The sequence below is a fragment of the Bombina bombina genome, chromosome 3 (assembly GCF_027579735.1).
Source record: "Bombina bombina isolate aBomBom1 chromosome 3, aBomBom1.pri, whole genome shotgun sequence".
NCBI lineage: Eukaryota > Metazoa > Chordata > Amphibia > Anura > Bombinatoridae > Bombina > Bombina bombina.
In genome coordinates, this window is record NC_069501.1 from 977474611 (window position 1) to 977498846 (window position 24236).

The 24236-nt window shown below is 38.5% G+C and overlaps 1 protein-coding gene across 1 annotated transcript in view; it reads right to left on the reverse strand.

The window, feature by feature from the left end:
- Window positions 1-19747, reverse strand: part of LMBR1L (limb development membrane protein 1 like) — a gene marked incomplete in the record, with an annotated part of 163133 nt that extends 143386 nt beyond the window's left edge. Inside the window, 1 exon segment of the mRNA XM_053708078.1 lies at window positions 19530-19747. Within this exon segment, the coding sequence (XP_053564053.1) occupies window positions 19530-19595 (66 nt within the window).
- Window positions 19748-24236: the final 4489 nt, after the last annotated feature.

Consider the following 24236-nt stretch of genomic DNA (forward strand, 5'->3'; position numbering starts at 1 on the left):
TTAAGATACTTAATGTCATCCCTATGTTTGTATATACGTGTTCTAAACTCTCTGTAGGTCTTACCAACATAAAAACATGGGCAAGAGCAAGAGAGCAGATATATAACTCCCATTGTAGAACAATTAATGAACGTTTCAATTTTGTGCATCTTTTATTAGACAAATACAGATGACAGGTATAGTTAATGATAACCTTACTCCTAAAGAACGTAAGGCCCTCAATGAACTAATTAGTCAAAGAATTTGTCATAAAACCATACGATAAAGGGGGAAATGTGGTAATTTTAGATAAAAAAAATATTACATTGAAGAAGCCAATCACCAATTATCTGAAACAGAGCAATATCAAAAATTCAGTAAAGAGGATTTTTTTAAATCCCATAATGAATTACTTTTTCTCCTAAATGATGCAAGGAGGGAAGGATTAATAACTGGACAGGAATTTGGCTTTCTATACAATGATAAACCTAAAATATCTGTGTTTTATTGGATAACAAAACTCCACAAATCCATGAAAAAAAAAAACCCTGGCCGTCTAATAGATGGGATTGAAGGACCCACTGAGGGTATTAGCAAATACGTGGACTTTTTCTTGCAGCCATTTGTATCTGAATTACAAACTTCCACACAAGACTCTACAGATGTAATAAAAAAAACTTAATGGGGTAACCATCTCAAAAGACACTTTGTCCCGCTTGATATAAAGTCATTATACTCTTTAATCCCCCACAATGTAGGTATTGAGGCCTGTAAATCTTTTCTACAGACAAGAAGTAGCGATAATGAAATCCACACCAAATTTGTTACAAAACTCTTGGATTTTGTCCTTAAAAACAATATATTCACATTTGATGGAATGTACTATAAACAAGTCCATGGTACCGTCATGAGGGCTACGTGTGCACCCACTTATGCATGTCTACACCTGGGGTTGTGGGAGAACCAGGTAGTTTTTGGTGATCTAGCGGCATGGGTGGATGCACATGTGGCCCTATGGATTCGGTACGTGGATGACATCCTCATACTGTGGGAGGGTACAAAAGAACAACTCCAAGAATTTGTATCTATATTAAATAGTAATACTTTCAACATCTTTTTGACTTGCTGTAGCAATCCTGATTAGTTTTCTAGATCTCTTAATCAGTAAAAATAATTTGATTTGCACTGAAGTGTATAGAAAGCAGACTGCCTCAACTACTGTATTGTTGGGGAGTAGTCATCATCCTGAAAACCTCTAACGAGGAATACCTTATGGTCAGTTTCTTCGATTACGAAGAATCTGTTCTAACCAATACACTTTTGAGAGACAGGCCAGAAAATAGCAGGTAGATTCCTGGATAGGGGTTATTCGAAACGATCCATCAAGAGAGCACTCTTTAAAGTTAGAATTCCAGATAGACAGGCATTATTGTACGGCCAAAGAGAAGAGAGAGTAAAGATGACTCCAAGATAAGATTCATAACCAAATACAACTCACATTGGGAAAAACTAAAAAAAAAAAAAAAACACCCTATCTTGAATAGAAATTGGTACCTACTATCAAATGATGATATTATCTCTGAATATGTAGGGAATTATCCCCAAATGACTGTGCGTAGGGCAAACAACCTTAAAGGGACAGTCAAGTATAAATTAAACTTTCATTATTCAGATAGGACTTTTAATTTTAATCGACTTTCCAATTGACTTTTATCATCAAATTTGCTTTTTTCTCTTGGTATTCTTAGTTTAAACTAAACATAGGTAGGCTCATATGCTAATTTCTAAGCCTTTGAGGGCTGCCTCTTATCACAGGCTTTTTAAATCTCTTTTCAACACAAAGAGACAGAAAGTACACGTGGGGTATATAGATAACACTGTGTTCAGGCACAGAAAGTTATTTAAGATCTAGCACAATACAATGCTAAATTTAAGACAATAGATAATAAACAGTCATAGTCATGTGATCAGGGGGCTGGAAGAAGGTTCCTAGATACAAGGTAATCACAAAGGTAAAAAGTACATTAATATAACTGTGTTGGTTATGCAAAACTGGGGAATGAGTAATAAAGGGATTATCTATCTTTTAAAACAATAACAATTCTATGGTTGACTGTCCCTTTAAGGACCTTTTAGTCCTGAGTGAATTTACCAAAGCAACAACCACAAATTGGTTGGTAAACCATGCGCAGAACATAGTTGTATGCTCTCCATACAGCTTGCACATTTGTTAAAAAAAACAAAAGATTTTTTAAACTACCAGAAGAAAGATATACAAAATTAAAACGTTCATTAATTGTTCTACAATATATCTGCTCTCTTGCTCTTGCCCACATTTTTATGTTGGTAAGACCTACAGAGTTTTTAGAACACGTATATACGAACATAGGGATGACATTAAGTATCTTAATGTGGATAGCCCCATTGCTAGGCATTTTGCGAAATATCATGAGTCCAAAGTGGAAGCGTCGAAATTCATTGGTATGGAACAAGTAAAACTACACGGACGAGGAGGCTACATTAATACTATACTTCTTCAAAAAGAAACTAAATGGATATGCAATTTACAAATAATGTCCCCTATAGGACTCAATGAGGAAATGGAATTTGCCTCCTTTTTGCCTAGAATATAACTTTTTCTCATATACTCTGATGGTGGTCTAAATTAATCTAAATTAAAATTGAATAATATAAGTATCTATTGTTTGGTTGATTTACACTGTAGTTGTGGTGTTCGTTATGTCTTGTTGTTCGTCTCTCTTACCAGCCCTCTTTAGCCGCAATAATTAATGTGGCTGAAGAATATTTAAACTAAAAGTATGTAAGATTATGATTGTATTAGCCCTTCAAAAATGATACTGTGTGATAATCCATCTGGATAGTGACAAAAGAAGTCACATGACCGGAGCGGCCAATAAGGGGATGCCTCCCTATGACTCACGTCATCACCCGGAAGAAGCTCCGTGCTGCTATTGAGTCGGAGCAAAACGTGCAAGAGGACGCGTAGGTGTGCAGCCCCATCTATTCCTGTGATCCCCCACTTCGAATCAACCATTTGCAGATGAAGTGAGCCCTCAACGAACTCTAACCAGCTCAAGAAAGAGGTAACATTCTTATAACCGGTGGACCCAGAAGCAGAACTTTTTTTTACTTTCTGCAATGAGTTTTTTTTTAGTTAAAATTTTTCTGCAGGTCATTTTGAAATAGAAATCTGTTTAAAATCGTTTATAAATAATATTTATTTCAAACATAAATGCTAATACAGTATATAGACAGACACACATAGGTAGATTATAGATTGAGATTTGCCAATATATCTATCTATCTCTAACATAAGGATCATGGGCAGGAAAATATATGAACCGCCGGTATAAATACTGGCATCACACCTTGTAAAAGTAAAATATTAAGGGGAAAAATATGGGGAAGTGATACAAAAAGAGCAGAGGGAAAATTAGCAGGTTACAAGAGAATGATGAAAAAGGGGAAAGAGATGTAACAAAGAGAGAGCTAACTTAAAAATAGAGTGGGGTGAAAATGGGAAGAGATGAGTGAGGGGTACATAGATCTGAGACAGAGAAAGAAAGATAAGTGGGAAAGATGAGAAAGGCAGAAAGAGAAATTAGTTGCATGATGCATCATGCATGAGAGATGTGAGACACATAATGAGAATGAGAGAGTGAATATGCAGATGAGAAATTCATGTTTTGTTTCATTATATATCAGGTCACATCATGTTTCTTTATTCAGACTTCCTCATTGAATTGCCAAATACCAGTAAGGGGTGAGGTTCCTTGCCCAATGCCCACTAAACTAATATACCAGTGTTATACTTAACAATAACTAAAGTGCAATTTAAATATAAAGTCCGTTTCCGCTGATGCTTTGCTCTGACTTTGGCATCATTTCATTATATTGTATGTATGTTTTAACCTTTACAAACAGCCCCAGGGGGTATATAATACATCTACTGCCTGTGACTTTATATGCTTTTCACACAGTAAACATAGCACTCCAGTGTCGCGCTACGGAGGGAGGGGCGAGTGTGAGTGTGCAGGAGCCGAACACCGGTGAGACATTTAGAGATCAGATCCCCCCAGCTGCCTTGTCTGCAAGTAACACTTGTAACCCTTCACCTCCACGGCTCAAAATGTTAATAGCACCGCACAGGGGGAAAAAAAGCGTTATCCCTGCTGCGGTCTGCTTGTGAAGACTTAGCTTAAAAGAGATGTGTGTGGGTGGAGTTCCGGGAATTGCCGATTCCCATTTTTGATAATCAATCACCATTGCCAAATTAGACACACACACAACCAACCGGTATAAGCTTTCATGGAGTTGGTAGTGTTTTTTAAAAAAAAAAGAACATGAAGGCTAAAGCTGGCGCTAGGCGCACATTCACAAAAAAATGTTTACAGCCTGGGCTTCAGTAGAGAGGGGGGGACCGCCTCAGTTTTAAGCAGCGCTAGCTTCTGTTCTTTTTTTTTAAAACACTACCGACTCCGTGAAAGCTTATACCGGTTGGTTGGTTGTGTGTGTGTCTAATTTGGCAATGGTGTTAAGCTAACAGTCTTCACAAGCAGACCGCAGCAGGGATAACGCTTTTTTTTTTCCCTGTGCGGTGCTATTAACACTTTGAGCGGGGAGGAGAAGGGTTAGAAGTGCTTGCGCCCACAATATAAATGGCCTGGCTGCACACTTACCTCAGTCGCAGAAGCAGACGTTTTGGCGGCTAAAAGTAACTAAATAAGTTATTAGCAAAGCATCTAAAAAATTTATCAATTTCATGAGCAGCAGCCAATAATGTGAAAGCAAAAATGTGCTGGTTGCTATGCACAATAATAATAAAAAAAAAAAAAAAAAAAAACCTGTTGAAGAAAAATATGTGCTTGACAGAACTGGCCATTCTTTCTGCAGGCAGGCTCCACTTTCTGCGATATTATCGCAGATCGCACTATGTTCTGCCTTGGGGCCGGTGGAGTCTGCGTTCATGCTGACGGCAATCTGACTGAGTTTGGCATTAGCTGATGGTGGTCCGTGTTGACCTTTACCTCGCTGGCATTGGTGTTGGCACTTCACATATAGTTTGATGGAACAATAATATTGGGCATTCTTCTGCTTGCTTGAAGTTATTTTTACTAACAGCTTTGCTTATAACCATCTCTTTTGCTTGTGCATCTGTACCTGCAGCCATACGAACTATACTGTTGCACACAAACGCAATTTCAATTGCTATGAAAACGCAATCTTACCTGTTATGCTGAACTGCTTTATTTATGGTGCACCATATGAACTTTCCTAACCCGGCATGTTTTTGCTTTTCTTGTGAGGGGCCCATGGTTTTTTGGGGTTTTTTTGTGTCTGTTTGTCTCTACATGTTTAATCACATTTTGGTCCAAAGTGGAAGCGTTGAAATTCATTGGTATGAAACAAGTAAAACCACACAAACGAGGAGGCAACATTAATACTATACTTCTTCAAAAAGAAACTAAATGGATATACAATTTACAAACAATGTCCCCTATAGGACTCAATGAGAAAATTAAATTTGCCTCCTTTTTGCCTAGAATATAACTTGTTCTGCCCCCTTTTTCACAAAATTTTGGATCCCTCTACCTTTTTCAAATCTCAGCTAAGGGCCCTCTTGACGAATCATAGGTAATATGCAACTAATATTTTGTTAATATTATAATGATATAGTTACAGTTGTAGACTACAGTCCCCAATTGAATTATGTATTGACCTAAATTAAAATTGAATAATATAAGTATCTACTGTTTTGTTGATTTACACTGTATTTGTGGTGTTGGTTATGTCTTGTTGTTCGCCTCTCTTACCAGCCCTCTTTAGCCGCAATAATGAATGTAACTGAAGAATATTCAAACTAAAAGTATGTAAGATTATGCTTGTATTAGCACTTCAAAAATGATACTGTGTGATAATACATCTGGAGAGTGACGAAACAAGTCACATGACCGGAGTGGCCAATAAGGGGATGCCCTCCCTATGACTCACGTCATCACACGTGTGAGATAGCTACAAATTGTCTTTCTTATACTTTGATAGGAACCAGTGGATCACAACTGCAGATTATACTAGAAGAGAATGGAAAATATTTCAGGATAAAGTGTAACAATGTTACTGTGTTATCCTTGTTATTGTGTTACAGGAGAGATCACTTAGTTTTGTCCTGTAATTAGTTTGCAGTAATTGAGTTTTATTTAGAATTAGCCTGCTGACTTTAAGTCTTCTCTCGTCTTAATCCCTGTATAAGGCACTCTGTAGGTTTTCTGTGGTAGATGCAGGGTGAGGAGTCTGTAACAGTCCGTTTTACTTACTGAGTGACGTAGGAGTTGGGGCGTTAATGCCGTAGCGATACAGCTGATGGAATCTTGTATGAGAAATGGGTGACGTAGTTAGAAGGGAGGAACTTCCCGGAGTAGTTGTTACAATAGTACAGGTAAAAGGTCTTTGTACAGTTCTATTTGTTTTAACTTTTGGAACGATGAGAGCTGACAGTACGAAGGTTACACGTATATACCGCAACAGCGGTTGAATTCAGTATTTGATGTAAGTCCTCGGTGTGTACCTTGTTGCAGCTTCTCGGCAAACTAATATTTGTAGGAGTTTTTAATAACTGTAAAATCCTTTAGAACAATGCCACATGATTCAGGATGATGAATCCTATGATCCTTCGTAGCAGTAGAACACGGTTTCTTTGGATAACTTGTCTTTAGGGTTAAAGCCAGGAAAAGGTTGGTCTGGGACACAGCTAAACAAATTAATAGGTGGTGAAGGGTTTCATGGGAAGTTATAGGGAAATGTTAAAGGTATATACATCACTTTGGATAGGAACCTGACAACCCGGAAGAAGCTCCATGCTGCTATTGAGTTGAAGCAAAACGTGCAAGAGGACGCGTAGGTGTGCAGCCCCGTCTATTCCTGGGATCCCCCCACTTCGAATGAACCCTTTGCAGGTGAAGTGAGCCCTGAACGAACTCTAACCAGCTCAAGAAAGAGGTAACATTCTTATAACCAGTGGAGTCGGCGTTCATGCTGACGGCAATCTGACTGAGTTTGGCATTAGCTGATGGTGGTCCATGTTGACCTTTACCTCGCTGGCATTGGTGTGGGCACTTCAGATATGGTTTGATGGAACAATAATATTGGGCATTCTTCTGCTTGCTTGGAGTTACTTTTACTAACAGCTTTGCTTATAACCATCTCTTTTGCTTGTGCATCTGTACCTGCAGCCATACGGAACTATACTGTTGCACACAAACGCAATTTTAATTGCTATGAAAATGCAATCTTACCTGTTATGTTGAACTGCTTTATTTATGGTGCGCCATATGAACTTTCCTAAGCCGGCATGTTTTTGCTTTTCTTGTGAGGGGCCCATGTTTTATGTTTTTTGTGTCTGTTTGTCTCTACATGTTTAATCACATTTTGATATTTGTCTCTTTTGTATTAATTAATATAAGTTGTTTTTTATATTGACATTTTTATGATTACATAAATTTCTACTTTTTGCATATTACCTTTCTGTCTCAGTAAACTATTTATAGAAGCGAGTGTGCTTTATCCCTGGTCTTTTGGATATTGCTTATTTTGCATATCCACTTTCCTTCACCTAAACCTATGTATAAATTGTTTCCAGGTTACACCTCACTCACATATCTAAATCACTATAGTTAAGCAAGCTGTTCCTTTATCATTTGAACCTTAAATTTAGCTTGTTATATAGATTTCTGGCTCCTAGATTAAAAAAAAAAAAAAATTTGTAGAGCCCCGGTCTAGTATTTTTGTGCTGGAATGCAGTGGAAACAACAAGTGGGCTAAAAGAGACTCCAACACCTAAATGCAGAGCAAAGGTAAGATTTAACTGCATGTAGACAGGTGTGCCTTGATTAGTTTGTACACCAAGGGATAAACACTAGCCAGGATGCCGAACATAACTCCCTATACTGCTATAAACAATGTATATATAAAAATAAAAAAATTAGAGGATTACAAAGGCATAACTGGAACTCCTTAAAACTAACATGTTACAAGCTGTAGCCCTACATGGCTATGCACTTCAAAGTCTGTTCAATCATCTGTGAAAGCTCACTATCTTGTGAAGCTACAGCATCAGACACATTTTGTTTAATACAGTCTTTGTTCTTAATATATTTAATGGAAACACATTTTAAAGAATTCCAGTTTATGCCATTATGATTCCGCTATTTTTTTTTTAGCACATTGTTTTAAGAACAAATTAATGAAACTTATTTGCACCCAATTGAGCTTTTCTTCCTTGTTCATTAAAGGGACACTTAACACAAATTTTTCTCTCTTGATTCAGATAAAGCAAGCAATCTTAAAAGGGACACTGAACCCAAATTTTTTCTTTCATGATTCAGATAGAGCATGCAATTTTAAGCCACTTTCTAATTTATTCCTATTATCAATTTTTCTTCGTTCTCTTGCCATCTTTATTTTAAAAAGAAGACATCTAAGCTTTTTTTTTATTCAGAACTCTGGACAGCACTTTTTTATTGGAGGACGAGTTTATCCACCAATCAGCAAGAACAACCCAGGTTGATCACCAAAAATGGGCCGGCATCTAAACTTACTTTCTTGCATTTCAAATAAACATACCAATGAATGAAGAAAATTTGATAATAGGAGTAAATAAGAAAGTTGCTTAAAATGTCATGCTCTAACTGAATCACGAAAGAAAAAATTTGGGTACAGTGTACCTTTAAGCAACTTTCTAATTTACTCCTATTACCAATTTTTCTTTGTTCTCTTGCTATCTTTATTTAAAAAGCAGTAATGTGATGCATAGGAGCCGGGCCATTTTTTATTGAGAACCTGGGTTATGCATGCTTATTGGTGGGTAATGTAAGCCTCCAATAAGCAATCGCTATCCATGGTGCTGAACCTAAAATGGGCTGGCTGCTAAGATTTACATTCCTGCTTTTAAAATAAAAAGATAGCAAGAGAACGAAGAAAAAATGATAAAATATGAGTAAATTAGAAAGTTGCTTAAAATTTCATGCTCTATCTAAATCATGAAAGAAAAAAAATTTGGGTTCAGTTTCCCTTTAATAATTAGAAAATTAATACAAAAGTTTGTCATACTAACAGGAGTTCAAAACATAGGTTATAAACATAGGATGTGCAAAAGGAAACAAAGAGGTTTGTTGCCTAGAGAAAAAGACTGCTAGTCTCCGATTCAGTTAAATACTATGAACCCATGTGAAATTGTGTGGTCAGACTCACAAAATAACGGACTAGAGAGTTCCAAAATATCTCATGCATACACACTTTTACAAAATAACTTTATTGGAGAGAAAATAAAAGTCCGACTGGACTAGTACTCATGCACGAACACAGTTAAAACTTGCTTAAACTCGGAGGGGGCGGAGCCAACCGCCAAAGCGATAAGACGTGCTACTGAAGAGCTCCTGAAGGCAGACCACTAAAGTGCATATTTATGATATTTTAAAAGCCTAAACAATAGATGGCTTGCTCTTGGTATAATACTGAGATATGGTTTCTATCCTTGGGGTCACAGAGAAGACTTAATAGTTACACTGCAGACGCAGAAACTAACTAGTGGGAACGACAGCACTATAACTGATGGCCACCTACACGACGGGATAACTTAACTTCTGACTTCCCATTCAGCTGAGTAACGGTATCTCTGCATTATCCTCAACATGGAAGTAGACCCAACATCTTTTACTCTACTACTGGGAGCTCTGAGTGATAGGGCCGATACCCACTTTCACGACTTACGGGCTCTCATTTCAGATCTGCGCAATCAAGATGGCGCCTCTCTCCTGCCCTCCTGTGACTCTTCTGTGTGGAACGGGACGAGGGACTCATCGTTTGCTCCATATTCTTCTCAGCCCACACAAAAAGAGAAGTCAGAACAAACAGTGGCAGCCATCCCACAGGAGTCAGAGTGTTACGACCCGACGCGGCCACTACCTGATGTCCCGCTCTGTGCTGCGGTTGTAATGTTGCACCCCACAGAACTCAACCTGATGATTGCCGGTCACCATCTCCCGACCCTCCTCTCTCCTCACCCACGCTCCCCACATACCTCATTCAAGCGCAGAGAGGGGTCTGATGTGGCCGATCTGAGACCGGTGAAGACGGCAACAATCTATGGGCTTCAGCCAGCGGAGATCTCACACGCTTATGGTTTGCTGCTTAATGTTGATCTTGCCCTGCAGAGTTGGAGGGGCAACTTTCAAAAGGGATAATCCGGTACTTAGGCAGACCTATCCTGCAACGCATTTGCCAGCACAGAGGCGGTCTGGGGTAGGCTGACTCACAGTAATACAGAGCTGCATAGCTCAGTTAGACAACAGACTTGTTTTTCTGTCCCTTGTTGATATAGGGGTCAGTTACACAAAGACTGGATCTCGCCTGTAGACTATTGTGGATTGAATTTACCTACAAGGTATAGCCTCACAACTGCTTAGAATTATAACATTAGAATCCTGACTATCCTTAAACAATCATTAAGACTCAGTCGTCCATGAAAATTTTACAGTTTGATAACAGACTGAGTATGAACTTTTGGGCATTTCTGAAGATTATATGTTCATTGTGCATTTCTAATGTTATTATACTTCATTGAATACCCACCTACCGACTATTAGGCTTTACCAACATATAGTTTTATATATATATATATATATATATATATACACACATAGATTATAAGTATTTATATCTTTTAATACTTAACATCATGAAGTTGGTTTCTGCCATATTGTTTCTTACTTCTGCTTTCCTTTAAGCAGCACGCTGTTTAGACATAATTATATTACCAGCTGATTTTCCAGTATAGGGGTGCCTATATGTGGTTAGATCTTCAGATTTGCTAAATAGGGTATACTTTGCTCATAAGTTTAGGGATATCTAGGCTATCTACACTCCAAGTGATTTATGCATAAACAGCTAGATCACAGCTTAAGCTCACTACAAGACATTTATTCACCCAGAAGCTTACTATCTTAATTTTTGCAATTACTGTTCAAGCATGTGTATATAGCCCATTATCAATATTGGTCCCCTTCTATACTATTCCTTGCAAACCTAGAGCTATGAGTTATAATACAAAGTGAGATCATATATTCCCCATATATAGGTACTTGTGAATACCATCACCCCTGTAGATTTAAACAACAAAAGCACTCAGTCTCCCCATAATATTTAATATATGGTGCGAAGAGTTCATATATATTCGCTGTCATATAAATAATTTCTAAATACGTACGACTATCCCAGTATACTGAGTAAAGTCATTTTCATGTGTTTTTATGTTAGCAGCTGTTTATATATATTTAATCAGTAGCCATGATTTTTGTTTATACACTCTCTTGTCTAACTCCTTTGCCTTGTATTGAAACGATGAGAGGTGCAAAACTTGTATTATATACTCCCCAAGACGGGCGCTGAACCAGGGAAGCTTTTATACCGCAATTTCTGTCTCTATTAGCACTTCAACCTATCCCATAATAATACTATATATTGTATATAATGAAGGTGACTAAAGTATATATTAGTTATCCCCCACCCCGTGCACACTACTTTGTCGGGGGTAATACACATTCGCTCTATACCTGGCAACATAGCCTTTCATAGCTTTAGAATAGTATATATGCATTGTTAATTCAGTATTCACTGCACATTTTTCTAATGTGATTGCCATACTACCCTAACACATATTGTCAGAATTTTACTGCCTACTCTCCACACCATCCCCCTTTAATCTTAAGCAACTATTCTTGACATAGCCCCCTCCCCATCTAAATTAAAAAGCTTGCACAATTTATAAGGTCTGATTTCCAACAGATTGTTTAATAAAGATAACACTATAGATGCTTAAGTTAATGTTAAAAATGTTTTCCCTTGCTCTCATTGCGCATGTGTATAATAGATTGTTATGTGTTGCCTTAGCTAACTAATCCTACTCCGTAGAACTCGGTTTAGATAACCTATATATACACAAGAGGGGAAAAGTGCTTTGGCTGCTATACAGGAATATGCCCTATCTGAGTGGGATTAGGCAGGAATTAAGCCTTTTATGTCTATACTATTGCTAGTATGTCTTGGTTTTATATATGTGGCCACTAGTCTCATGCACTATATTTTAACCAGAGGATTTAACCCTGGCAGCCTAGAGCGGTACTACCTTGGCGACTAGCTTTAAACGTGCGCATCTACATATTATATCCAAATGTTCCTCCTATGCAGCCACATAATATGTGTATGATATATGCTGAGAGTCGCTAGTTTTGCAGCTGGGTGGTTCTTGTGTTTGTTACTTACATAGTTGTTTTCTATGAGTAGTCTGCTATTGGGACCTAAGTTGCCCTAAGAGAAGGCCTTTTGAACAAAACATAATACACTACCTAGCTTGTTTTATATATCCCTCATGACATTTGATTCTCATAGGCTTAAGTGCTAATCTCTTTCAGTCTCCTGTGCCCCCTGCTCCATATCAGGATACATAGTAATACTAGGCACATTAAATGTATAAGTAGGATATATCACCAGCACATGCACCACAGTCATGGCATCCTCCTGCCTAACAGCTGTATTCTGGGGCCTTTGACAAGCTCCAGCTTTATACCTAAAACATTGCCTACCTGTTGTAATGATTGCATTTATATGTTAGTTTTGAGGATATGTTTGTTTGTGTTTATATGTTCTAGTTCTCACCTCTTCTCGTTATAGCTCACTTTATTAAAAAAGGGAGCTCTTGTCCATGATAAGCCTCTCTCCTCCCTTTCCCGCCGGAGCTTATTGCCAGCGGGTCATATCCCCACTCCTTTTTCCAGCTTCGTCTATAGATGACACTCCCCTAGGAGAGGGGCTCATCTGGAGATTCTCTATATCCCGAACATTCTACAGCCCCCCTCTCCTCATAATACTACAGAGTGACTAGTAAGGCCCCTTACTTCCCATAATTGAGCTCTGGTTTTACCCTGGTCGCATATTCTACGCATTTGTCATTATTTTCTCATTATATAAGCATAACACTATATTAAGATAATTACTTCGCTATGATGGAGCCATGCCCATCCCAGTAGTCATGTATATAACAGGTCCCCCCTGTGAAGCCCACCCTTATACCCATCCAATAAGTCTTTCCATACCTGCTCTTATGTCCTATTTGGCTCCGCCCCCCCCCCCCATTCCCCTCCCCACTCCACTTTAAGCGGCTCCTGCCCGCTGCGTCCCCTTATCCCTCTCCCCGCTAATTTGGCCCATAAGTGGCCAAACACAAGCCAATCCATGTTTATCTTACTTTTACTAGTTTATATAACGCTATAAATGCTTCTCATGATAATGTGGAGCATATACTCTATCTTCCCCCTCCCTCTACCCCCATAAAACCAACCCTTCCTTGCTTTTATATTTTCTAAATTAATATTTTATGGTGTATTTATCCATCACAAGGTGGGGTCACTTCTAGTCTACATATCACATAAAAAATTAAAAAACTGAGGTCTCAATCTAGATAGTCCAAACTCTTTACTAATACCTTTAATAAACGGGATTTATATGCCCCTTCTATTTAGATTTATTGCCTAGTAAACATCCATGCTCCTTCATAACACTAACCAGCTATAGCTTCTCCATTCTTTTACCACTCACCATAGAGTACTACTCTTTAAATCTTTGAATGTATACAATGTTGGCATAACTTGCAAGATCATGGTATTAGTACTGTACTATTCTCCTTTGTTACTATTGTTGGACGTTTCATTATTGTTATATTTGTTTATGACTTCAATAAAAAACTATTAAAAAAAAAAAAAAACTTGCTTAAACTCAGATAGACAATTGTCTATACAAAAATGCACATATTATATCATACTGTATTACTTGCCAGAAGTGCATATATAATATATTTCCTAATAGAATGTTAACTCCTGGTAGCAAATACACTGAATGTTAGATAGTTATGTTAAATATATTTTATTATCTTTATAGCCTCACACAGAGCCCAACGTTATTACTAGAGATGAGCAATAAAAAATAAGAAAGTGATTGTGCTTTATAGTGTCGATCTATTTAGATCCTCTGACACACACAAGTTGTAATTATACTTGTAGCTCTGTCTCATATCCAGAAATTGTAGCAATGTGTGTTTAATTTTAAATTAAAAATGTTGCCACTGATAGTTGTTAAACAGTTTTTAAAAGAGATCCACGTATTATAAATATATTTGCCAAACGTGGGTATAACGTGCTTATTTATAATTAAATAAAATTCGCAACTATAGGTCTTGAAATGTGCAAAGGGTTAATTTGCCACTTTTACTTTGCACCTGGATCAGAAAATTACAGACAGCTTGTGCCTTGCAAGAAACTATAGTTTACTTTAATCCTGATCACTATGTGACCCAACACTGTTTGAATATTACCACGTTGATAAAAAATAAATACAGATTCCTAAATGCAGCCCCTACAATGTAGGCAGCCGCAATTCATGTAAGTTTACAGTGGAGCAACAACAGGCTAATCTCAGAAATGTCTCTTCTATAGCGGAGACCTAATTACATTTAACTGTCTGATCGTAATAAAGTCAACTGTTTTGCGGCATTCAAATATCAACTGAGTAAGCTTCTAAAAAAAGTAGAGGTTTCAATGCTTTAGTCTCTGTAATTTAAGGGTTAAAAGTGATAAGCAACAATTATACTGAATTAACCCCTTAAATTTTGATTAACAAACCCATTAGTTTTTTCCTCATCTTTCCTGCCTTAAACTGTTATAAACATAGGCTATGGTCATCAGGTAGGAAGTTATCCACCAACGTTACGCTTTAAAGCTCAGTGACGTACAATATACATTCTTAACATAGTGGCAGGCAGCATGCTGTCAGCTATTGAATTGCCTGTTGCTAATTAAAGACTGCAACAACCTAGATCGCTTGGAAGAAGAAGAAAAAAACAAAAAAAAAAACCTTATGACAAACATACAGGGGGATAAGGCAGTGCCAACACACAAGATAATAGGAACATCATTACAACCGAACATTCCTCCACTCATGACTTGGATACAGAGCCCCAAGCGTGAAGGGACATTCTAATCATTTAATGGAAAGATAAAATAATCTTAATGTGTTATTTTATTTTTAGTACTAGTGTCCATTGCATAATGTGTATTTAAAGGGACACTAAACCCACATTTTTTTCTTTCATGATTCAGATAAAGCATGCAATTTTAAGCAACTTTCTAATTGACTCCTATTATCAATTTTTCTTCGTTCTCTTACTATCTTTATTTAAAAAGCAGGAATGTGATGCATAGAAGCCGGCCCATTTTTGGTTGAGAACCTAGGTTATGCTTGCTTATTGGTGGGTAAATGTAATCCTCCAATAAGCAAGCGCTATCCATGGTGCTGAACCTAAAATGGGCTGGCTGCTAAGATTTACATTCCTGCTTTTAAAATAAAGATAGTAAGAGTACGAAGAAAAATTGATAATAGGAGTAAATTAGAAAGTTGCTTAAAATTCCATGCTCTATCTGAATCATGAAAGCAAAAAATTGGGTTCAGTGTCCCTTTAAGCGCTGCAAAGGGATTAACTAATAGTTTAGCAAAAAAAAATACACTTTTCTTAAAATAAAATGTTCTAACAAATTAGATAATTTACTTCTATTTATTAAAATGATCATTTAATGCAATGCACATTAATTACATACATACACTACTATGAATTTAAATCTGCAGATTTAATCACATTGGTGTCTGATTAAAGGGATAGTAAAGTCATAATTAGAGATTCATGATTTAGACAGAGCATACAATTTTAAACAACTTTTCCAATGTACTTCTATTATTTAATTTGCTTCCTTCTCTGGTTATCCTTTGCTGAAGGGTTTATCTACGTATCCCACAAGACTACACCCCTCATATTTTTGAAAAATATTTTATTATATCTTTTCATGTGACAACACTGAAGAAATGACACTTTGCTACAATGTAAAGTAGTGAGTGTACAGCCTGTATAGCAGTGTAAATTTTCTGTCCCCTCAAAATAACTCACCACACAGCCATTAATGTCTAGACCGCTGGCAACAAAAGTGAGTACACCCCTAAGTGGAGATGACCAAATTGGGCCCAGTGTCAATATTTTGTGTGGCCACCATTATTTTCCAGCACTGCCTTAACCCTCTTGGGCATGGAGTTCACATCACGGAGCTGGTGGATGTTAGAGACCTTGCGCTCCCCCACCTTCCGTTTGAGGACGCCCCACAGATGCTCAATAGGGTTTAGGTATGGAGGAGACATGCTTCACAAGTCCATCACCCTTATCCTCAGCTTCCTTAGCATGGCAGTGGTCGTCTTGGAGGTGTGTTTGGAGTCATTATGTTGGAATACTGCCCTGCAGGCCAGTCTCCGAAGAGAGGGGATCATGCTCTGCTTCAGTATATCACAGAACATGTTGGCATTCATGGTTCCCTCAATGAACTGTAGTTTCCCAGTGCCGGCAGCACTCATGCAGGCCCAGACCATGACACTCCCCCCACCATTCTTGACAGTAGAAAAGACACACTTGTCTTTCTACTCCTCACTTGGTTGCCGCCACACACGCTTGACAACATCTGAACCAAAATAAGTGTATCTTGGTCTCATTGGACCACAGGATATGGTTCCAGTAATCTGTGTCCTTAGTCTGCTTGTCTTCAGAAAACTTTTTGCAGGCTTTCTTGCGTATCATCTTTAGAAGAGGCTTCCTTCTGGGACGACAGCCATGCAGACCGATTTGATGCAGTGTGCAGCTTATGGTCTAAGCACTGACAAGCTGACCCCCCCCCCCCCCCCCCTTCAACCTCTGCAGCAATGCTGGCAGCACTCATACGTCTATTTCCCAAAGACAACCTCTGGATAGGACGCTGAGCACGTGCACTCAACTTCTTTGGTCGACCATGACAAGGCCTGTTCTGAGTGGAACCTGTCCTATGAAACCGCTATATGGTCTTGCCCACCATCCTGCAGCTCAGTTTCAGGCCATCTTTATGTAGATCAACAATTATTTTTTTCAGATCTTCAGAGTTCTTTGCCATGAGGTGCCATGTTGATCTGCCAGTGACCAGTATGAGAGAGTGTGAGAGAGCGATAAAAAAAAAAAATTAACACACCTGCTCCCCATTTACACCTGAGACCTTGTAACACTAATGATATATATATATATATATATATATATATATATATATATATATATATATATATATATATATATATATATATATATATATATATTCCAGAAAAGAGCACTCTCACCTAATCCACAGCTGCCATGGTGCCAGCGGGTTAATATACAAGATACATAAAGGCACTCACTGGTCTTTTCAAAATATTGAATGAAATAAGCGTGACATTTCGGGGGGACACTCCCCTTCCTCAGACAGACAGTGTCTGAGGGAGGGGAGTGTCCCCAGGAAACGTCACGCTTATTTCATTCAATATTTTGAAAAGACCAGTGAGTGTGTGAATGTATGTGAGAAAATATATATATATATATACACATACACATATATACATACATACACACACACACCGATTGTCATTGACTCCCCCATGTGTTCAGTTAGAAACCAGTAGTGGCTTGCTGATCATTCAAAAAATGATACCAAGAGAATGAAACAAATCTGATAATAGAAGTAAACTGGAAAGATGTTTAAAATTGTATGTTCTACCTATATCATGAAAGAAAAAAGTTGGGTTCTATGTCCCTTTTAGAACAATATCTGCAAGTATTACAAATTAGTAGGTTGAACTGCACCCTATTCAACAATATGAGGCAGATTACTATTCAGAGAGCCCACACACAGAGGATTATATTAACAATAAGGTAAGTGAATCAATCTGTCACACCTATAAGGACTATTGTGCCATGCATTCCTACCGTACTTGTGCAATGGTGAATGAATCAAATGGGAATGTAAAGCAAATACTGTCATCAAGCGAAAGGGAATTGTGAGATGGCTGTCATATCACAAGTGCTACCCATAAAGCAAGTTCTACAAGTAGGGGTTGCATAGTCACATTGAATGAAAGAATTGCCACTATCACTTATTTACCTCTCCAGAACACTGCAAATTTAAGAGTGTAATGTATCGGTTTCAAAGGACATGTAAGCAAACCCCCTTGATCATGGGCGTCCACAGGGGGAGGGGGGCATCTGCCCCCTCAGATTTTCCTCTCCACCTGGAGTGAGTACAAACATATGGGTGTGTTTATTGCCTGGGCATATTTCACTTTATTGCCCCCCCCCCCCCTCCGAAAAATTTCTGCAGACGACCATGCCCTCTGTGCTTATATTCACAAGATAGTGTTCATAGTATACATGCTGTATGGAAGCAGCAAGGAAAGAAAAATAAATATGAATACAACAAATAAGGTCCAAAGAGTAAAAAAAAAAAAAAAAAAAAAAAAAAAAAAAAAGCAGTGCAACATTATTTTAAGGGCAGCTATAAACTAAAAAATATTACATTTTTAATCTTATTTGATACTATACAGAGATTATGTGATAGGTGAACATCTATGGCAGATTTGTATGACAGATTTTTTTTTTCCCCTTCACATAAACATAGCTTTACATCTTTGGAATTATTGCTCAATCATTTGTGGATACACTTTCATTTATACTCTTGTTGGCAACTTAGCCAAGTCTATAAACTGCCTAATTATGATATTTTTAACTGTATCTATTATTCCTTTTTGGAGTCCATCTTTTTTTTCTCCTCATACAGAACTCATCACATTGTGTTGATAAAAACACATTATCTGGGAGCCTGCTGCAACTTTTAGCAGCTTGCTAGTATAAAGTTATTACCCATAAAAGTTAAAGGTTGTTGAATATTGTTAACATATAAAACACTAATAATTATCTGCAAGTTTATGGGCTGATGAGAGATAACATGGTCTGTCACCTTACAGGATTATAGGTGCATTGTCTGCTCTCACTAGATATTAAACAGCTAATTTTTCAATGTCACAACAGCTCAATTCAATGGCTTTGACAACCAACATATGTATAGCTAGACAGATCGAGAGAGAGAGAGCATACTATTATCAACATACATTGCATTTTTGAAATGCTACAATAATATGAAAGGAAGATAGTTAATAAAGTTATCTGGTAAGTAAAACAGACATATTAATTTAAAAATCAATAGCAGTTACACAATTGTTCCCATGCAAATAACATCGAATTACAAAAGCATTTTAGGAAATGTAACGAGAATAGAATTATAAAATCATGTTGGGGGGGGACTTATGGGCGTGTGATGGTGAATCCTTTAACCTCCCCCAGCAGGACAAAACGGATAAGATCAATAGGATGGACGCACAATGGTCTGCAAACGTAACGACTACAGGACACAGGGACCGAACCTACACAACAGCAGCTGCGCAGGAATGTGTTAATAACCAAATATTGACCCCATGGCTGCTAGAAATGACTGACGTCTACTTTTACACTGCAGGAGGTGAACGTATCTCCTGTTACACTGTAGATCAATACTTACTATGCATTCTCGGACCCACTCGTGGAAAACCTGCTCTCTAACTGACACATCTTGATCAGCTTCCATCCTCCGGTAGCATGGCGCCTCTGAGCTGTCACACACCGACCGAGAGAATCCTCGTACCTCTGCTATCTTTGGTTAACCTCCCCTACGGTCACTTTTCCAGCTAGTCGATAAGGATTATGTTACGTTGTATCTGCTCTACCTTACGTGCAGCCCGTCCCCTATTCTGCTAACTACAAATCAAATAGCACTAAGGAGCTGATAGGAAGTTAAACAACAAACACATTCTGATTGGTTAATTCACTAGGAGACAAGCATTCATTCTGATTGGTGAAATTGGAAAAGACGTAAAGCCTTTGAATTGGCGGATGAAGCTGTTTACTTCAATAACTATTCTTCTTCCGCCACTCTCAATGGACGTGTGTTTAACCCCTATATGACTAAGATGTTAACAAGTAGGGTTGCCACTGCTACCCTTCAAAAAAAAAATACTGGACAGCCAGCAGATAGGCGGGTGGGGTCAGGGTGATTGATATATATATATAATTGTTGTTGGTAGTAATTTTGTGATAGGTGGTCTTGCAATAGAAAAAAGGAACAAATTCAGTAAATATAGTCATATAAAGTGTATGGGGTTGATTTATCAAGCTACAGCGGACAGGGGCGGACATATGCACCCCTGTTCGCCGCATCTTGTCTCTGGCGGGCTGAATTCCGCTGCCGGGATTCAGCATTGCGCAAGAGCGCTATTTTCCGCCCCCTGTCAACCCGGGGGGTTGAATATATATATATATAATATATTTATATGCACATATACACACACTCATATATACATATATACAGTGTGTATATATATATATATATATATATATATATTAGGGCTGGGCGATATGGGATGGAATCACAATTTAAAAAAAAAAAACACGATTGCGATTTAATCGTGATTTTCTTATAAATTACTATAACACCGTAATTTTTCATTAAAACATTTATTTAACACTACAGAATCTTAATGTACATGGTTCTCTTTGACCAATACAGGCTGAAAGTATTAAAATACACACAAAAAACTAGTTTAAATAAAAGTGCAAACAGATTTTGTGGGTTTTAGTGCAAATCAATGATCTCCACAAAGATATGACTGTCTTAGTCTTTTTACATTGTTCATTCCTTTCTGCCTCAGCTCATATGAATCTATAGCAACTATTTTAAACTTGAACAAAAGGAAAGTACACTGCCATATAATTATTGTGTATTTACCCAAAACAATCTGCTCAACTAAAATCATTATTTCTTCACACTAAATACCACACTTGGGGTTTAAATAATTGAAAACCGGGGGCGGAGCTTGGCCAGGCAGGGAAATGGCCGCAAGATAGAAAAGCTCCGAAGCTTCATTCCTCCCTATGGGGTAATTTGTGACACATCCCGGCCAAACTCTATATAAACAGCAGCTAACGATAGCATACGAAACCAACCACCCTTACATACCCGCTGACAATTTCGGAAGTACCGATTATCGGAGATGCCATCCTCCTGAGCGGTGAGGGCCCGGACTGAGCTAACTGAAGCTGAAGCGGCGATTAGCCTCCCAGGGGAACACTGGGCACATCCGACAGATCGGTCATCCCAGTGCAAGGCAACGAGCACGCAGGACCGTGTACTACGATCACCGGAGACCTGACCACGTGGGTTACCGCTCACGCTGACAGTAGTGGAGTCGGGAGACGCAAGGCGGTAAGCTGAGCAGTGAGGGTATTAAACGGCAAGCACTTGCCTCACTGGAGAAAGCCCTAACATTATAAAACTATTGGCGATTGAACTGCACAACTCACCCCAGCTCAGACATATAAAGGCTAAGACTGCTAGGGTTTTCAGGACATAAGGGATTTTTATTAACACAAGCACCAGACCATTCTGTTCCTGCAAGGGCCCACACATACCCTCCTGGGTTGATTTTGACCTGCATTGGTGAGATATAGATAGTAGCTGGACTCTTAATATAAAAGCAACTCACCACAAAGATCTATATCTCCTTTGCACACTGCTTGAACTGCACTTTTATTTATTTATTTTATTTTTTGTCAGCCTCTTGTCAAATCCTCACACAAGCACCTTGTAATGCCCTGCAAAAAAGGCGCAAAAATGGATAAACCCCTTAAAGCAGCTACCCTGAATCAATATTTAAAAGTGATTGACCCACAGGCAGAAAATGTACCAAGTTCAGATAAAGGACATACACTCATTCAATTACAAGAACCCCCTATAGATGAAGACTCCCCACTAACAAGGAGAGACCTTAAATCTTTATCGTCTAAAGAAGACATAAAAGAAGTATTGAAGGAAGTCAGAGGCTTGTTTGGGGAACTGCGCAAAGATATCACACAAGTTAAACATAGAGTGGCTAAGTTAGAAGGAACACAATTAACCATGTGTGAGGAAATGCAGCAGACTTCCAGGCAACTTCACAACCAGGAGGGGACACTAGAATTTTTACTGGATAAAGTTGAGGATCTCGACAATCGCAATAGGAGGAATAACCTCCGAATAAGAGGTATCCCCGAATCCATCAACCCAACGGCCCTGCTGGGCTGCTTGCAGGATCTATTTAGAACCATTAAGGTACCCCCACATCACCAGAAGTGATTCTAGAGAGGGCTCATCGGGCATTGCGGCCTAGGCCCTCAGCAAAAGCTCCCCCTAGGGACGTTATAGTGAGATTCCTGAATTTTCTGGACAAAGAAGAGGTGCTCAGGAACGCAAGAGCCAAATCTCCTATAACTCACGCTGGGGTCCCCATACAAATTTTTTCGGACATCAGCCCCGCTACCCTTCAAAAGAGACGTGACCTCCGCTTCATTACTGACTCTCTTCGTTCAGCAGGGATTCAATACCGCTGGGGCTTCCCAGTGAGCATCATCACCTCAAAAAACGGAGAGACTGTGACATACCGCACACCTGATGATCTCCATAAAATTAATGAGAAATGGGGTTTGAAGATCAACCCCCCAGATCAAGATATTGACCACTCAGGCTCTTTTCAAACGGCCTCTGGAGAGGGCGGACAACCATGCCCCCACCTGCCGGAGTGAGGTATCGTATAATTAATTAGGAACTGAAAAGTGCCGGCTTTATTACACTATTCTCTTCATCTGTCTTATATCTATATTGGACAGATAGTTATTATTTGGCTCTCTTGTTTGTGTTATTAGTACTCTCCCATTGTAAAGTGAGTTCAACGAATGTTTTCATTTTGGTTTGAGGCTGTTATCCACTTCACATCTGCACCAACGTATTAATAGACCACATGGGTTATATGTTATATCCATATTAGAATGTTAGTAAATATTTGGCATTTATGTTTCTGATTTCTGTATTCTAACAATGGGAAGTGGTCACGCCGAGTGTCTTCACTCCAGTTTGCAGGTGTAACCCACTCCACATTATCACCAAAAGATATAAATGTTCTTACTAATATGCCATATGTACTAGATATTATTACCTGAGCCTTACACGTAGTATCTATTGAGACTAGCCTCAATACATATCCTGGTCTGTTAGTAATTACTTGGCTCCACTGTTTATGCTATAAAGACTTTAACATTGTAGGTGATTGCAACGAGTGTTTCCAAGCTAGTTTGACGTTGCTAATCACTTTACATCTTCACAAAAGTATATTTGTGTTCTGTTTAATATGTTACAAGGGTCAGACATTGTTATCTGAACCTCATATGTTAAATCTATATTTGACTGTAAGTAATTACTTAGCTTTTATGTTCAGGTTATTTACACCCCTACAGTGTGAAGTGATCACAACGAGTATTTTTTGCTCTAGTCCGCGGTTGTGATTCATTTTACACTGTCAATAAGTATATATAAGTGCACTTTCTGATACGCCACATATGTTAGACTTTACTAACCGAGTCTCACATGTATCATATAGCGAGGCTGGTATCGGATCTACACTTCATTCCATATTGCTGTTTATTGTATTATCCCAATGTACTGTCCTACTGTTCACACTTCCAGTTTTCCTAATTTTTGGGCCGATTAGATGATGGTTAGCAAAGGCTTTCCATCTTTTCTACTCACATATATCTCTATTGCCCCATGGGGAGGAGGAGCTCTTTCCTCTTCATACACTCCCTTGTTTTGTAATTTCTCTGCTCTATCTATCTCACTTTTCACATATCCTTTTAAACAGCCTCTCACCTGCCTTGCTACTCCCCCTCCCCCCTCTCTTGCACTCTCTGGTGCAATTCACAATCAGCACACGACCCCCATACACAACTAATCCCTCCCTTTTGAGCCTCCCCCTCTTCTCCTCTCCTTTCCCCTCTCCTTCATATCCTCCTCCCTCCTTTCCCCTCTTCCCCCTCCACCCTCCTTATATACAAACCTCCCCCCCTTTTTTTTTTTTTTTTTTTTTTTTCCAAAACACCCCTCACCCTCTTTACAGCATGCCTTCTAAACTAATCAAATTTGTAACCATAAACGCCAAAGGGCTGAATAGCCCAGCAAAACGCAGCATTATACTGAAAGACTTTAAAAGGATAGGAGGTGACATTATTCTGATACAAGAATCACATTTCAAGAAAGCTCATGAACCGAGATGGAGCTACAGGGACTTTCCCTTGGCGTACTTTGCATCTGGCCCTAACAAGAAAAATGGTGTTGGGGTACTTTTTAAGCATAATATCCCCT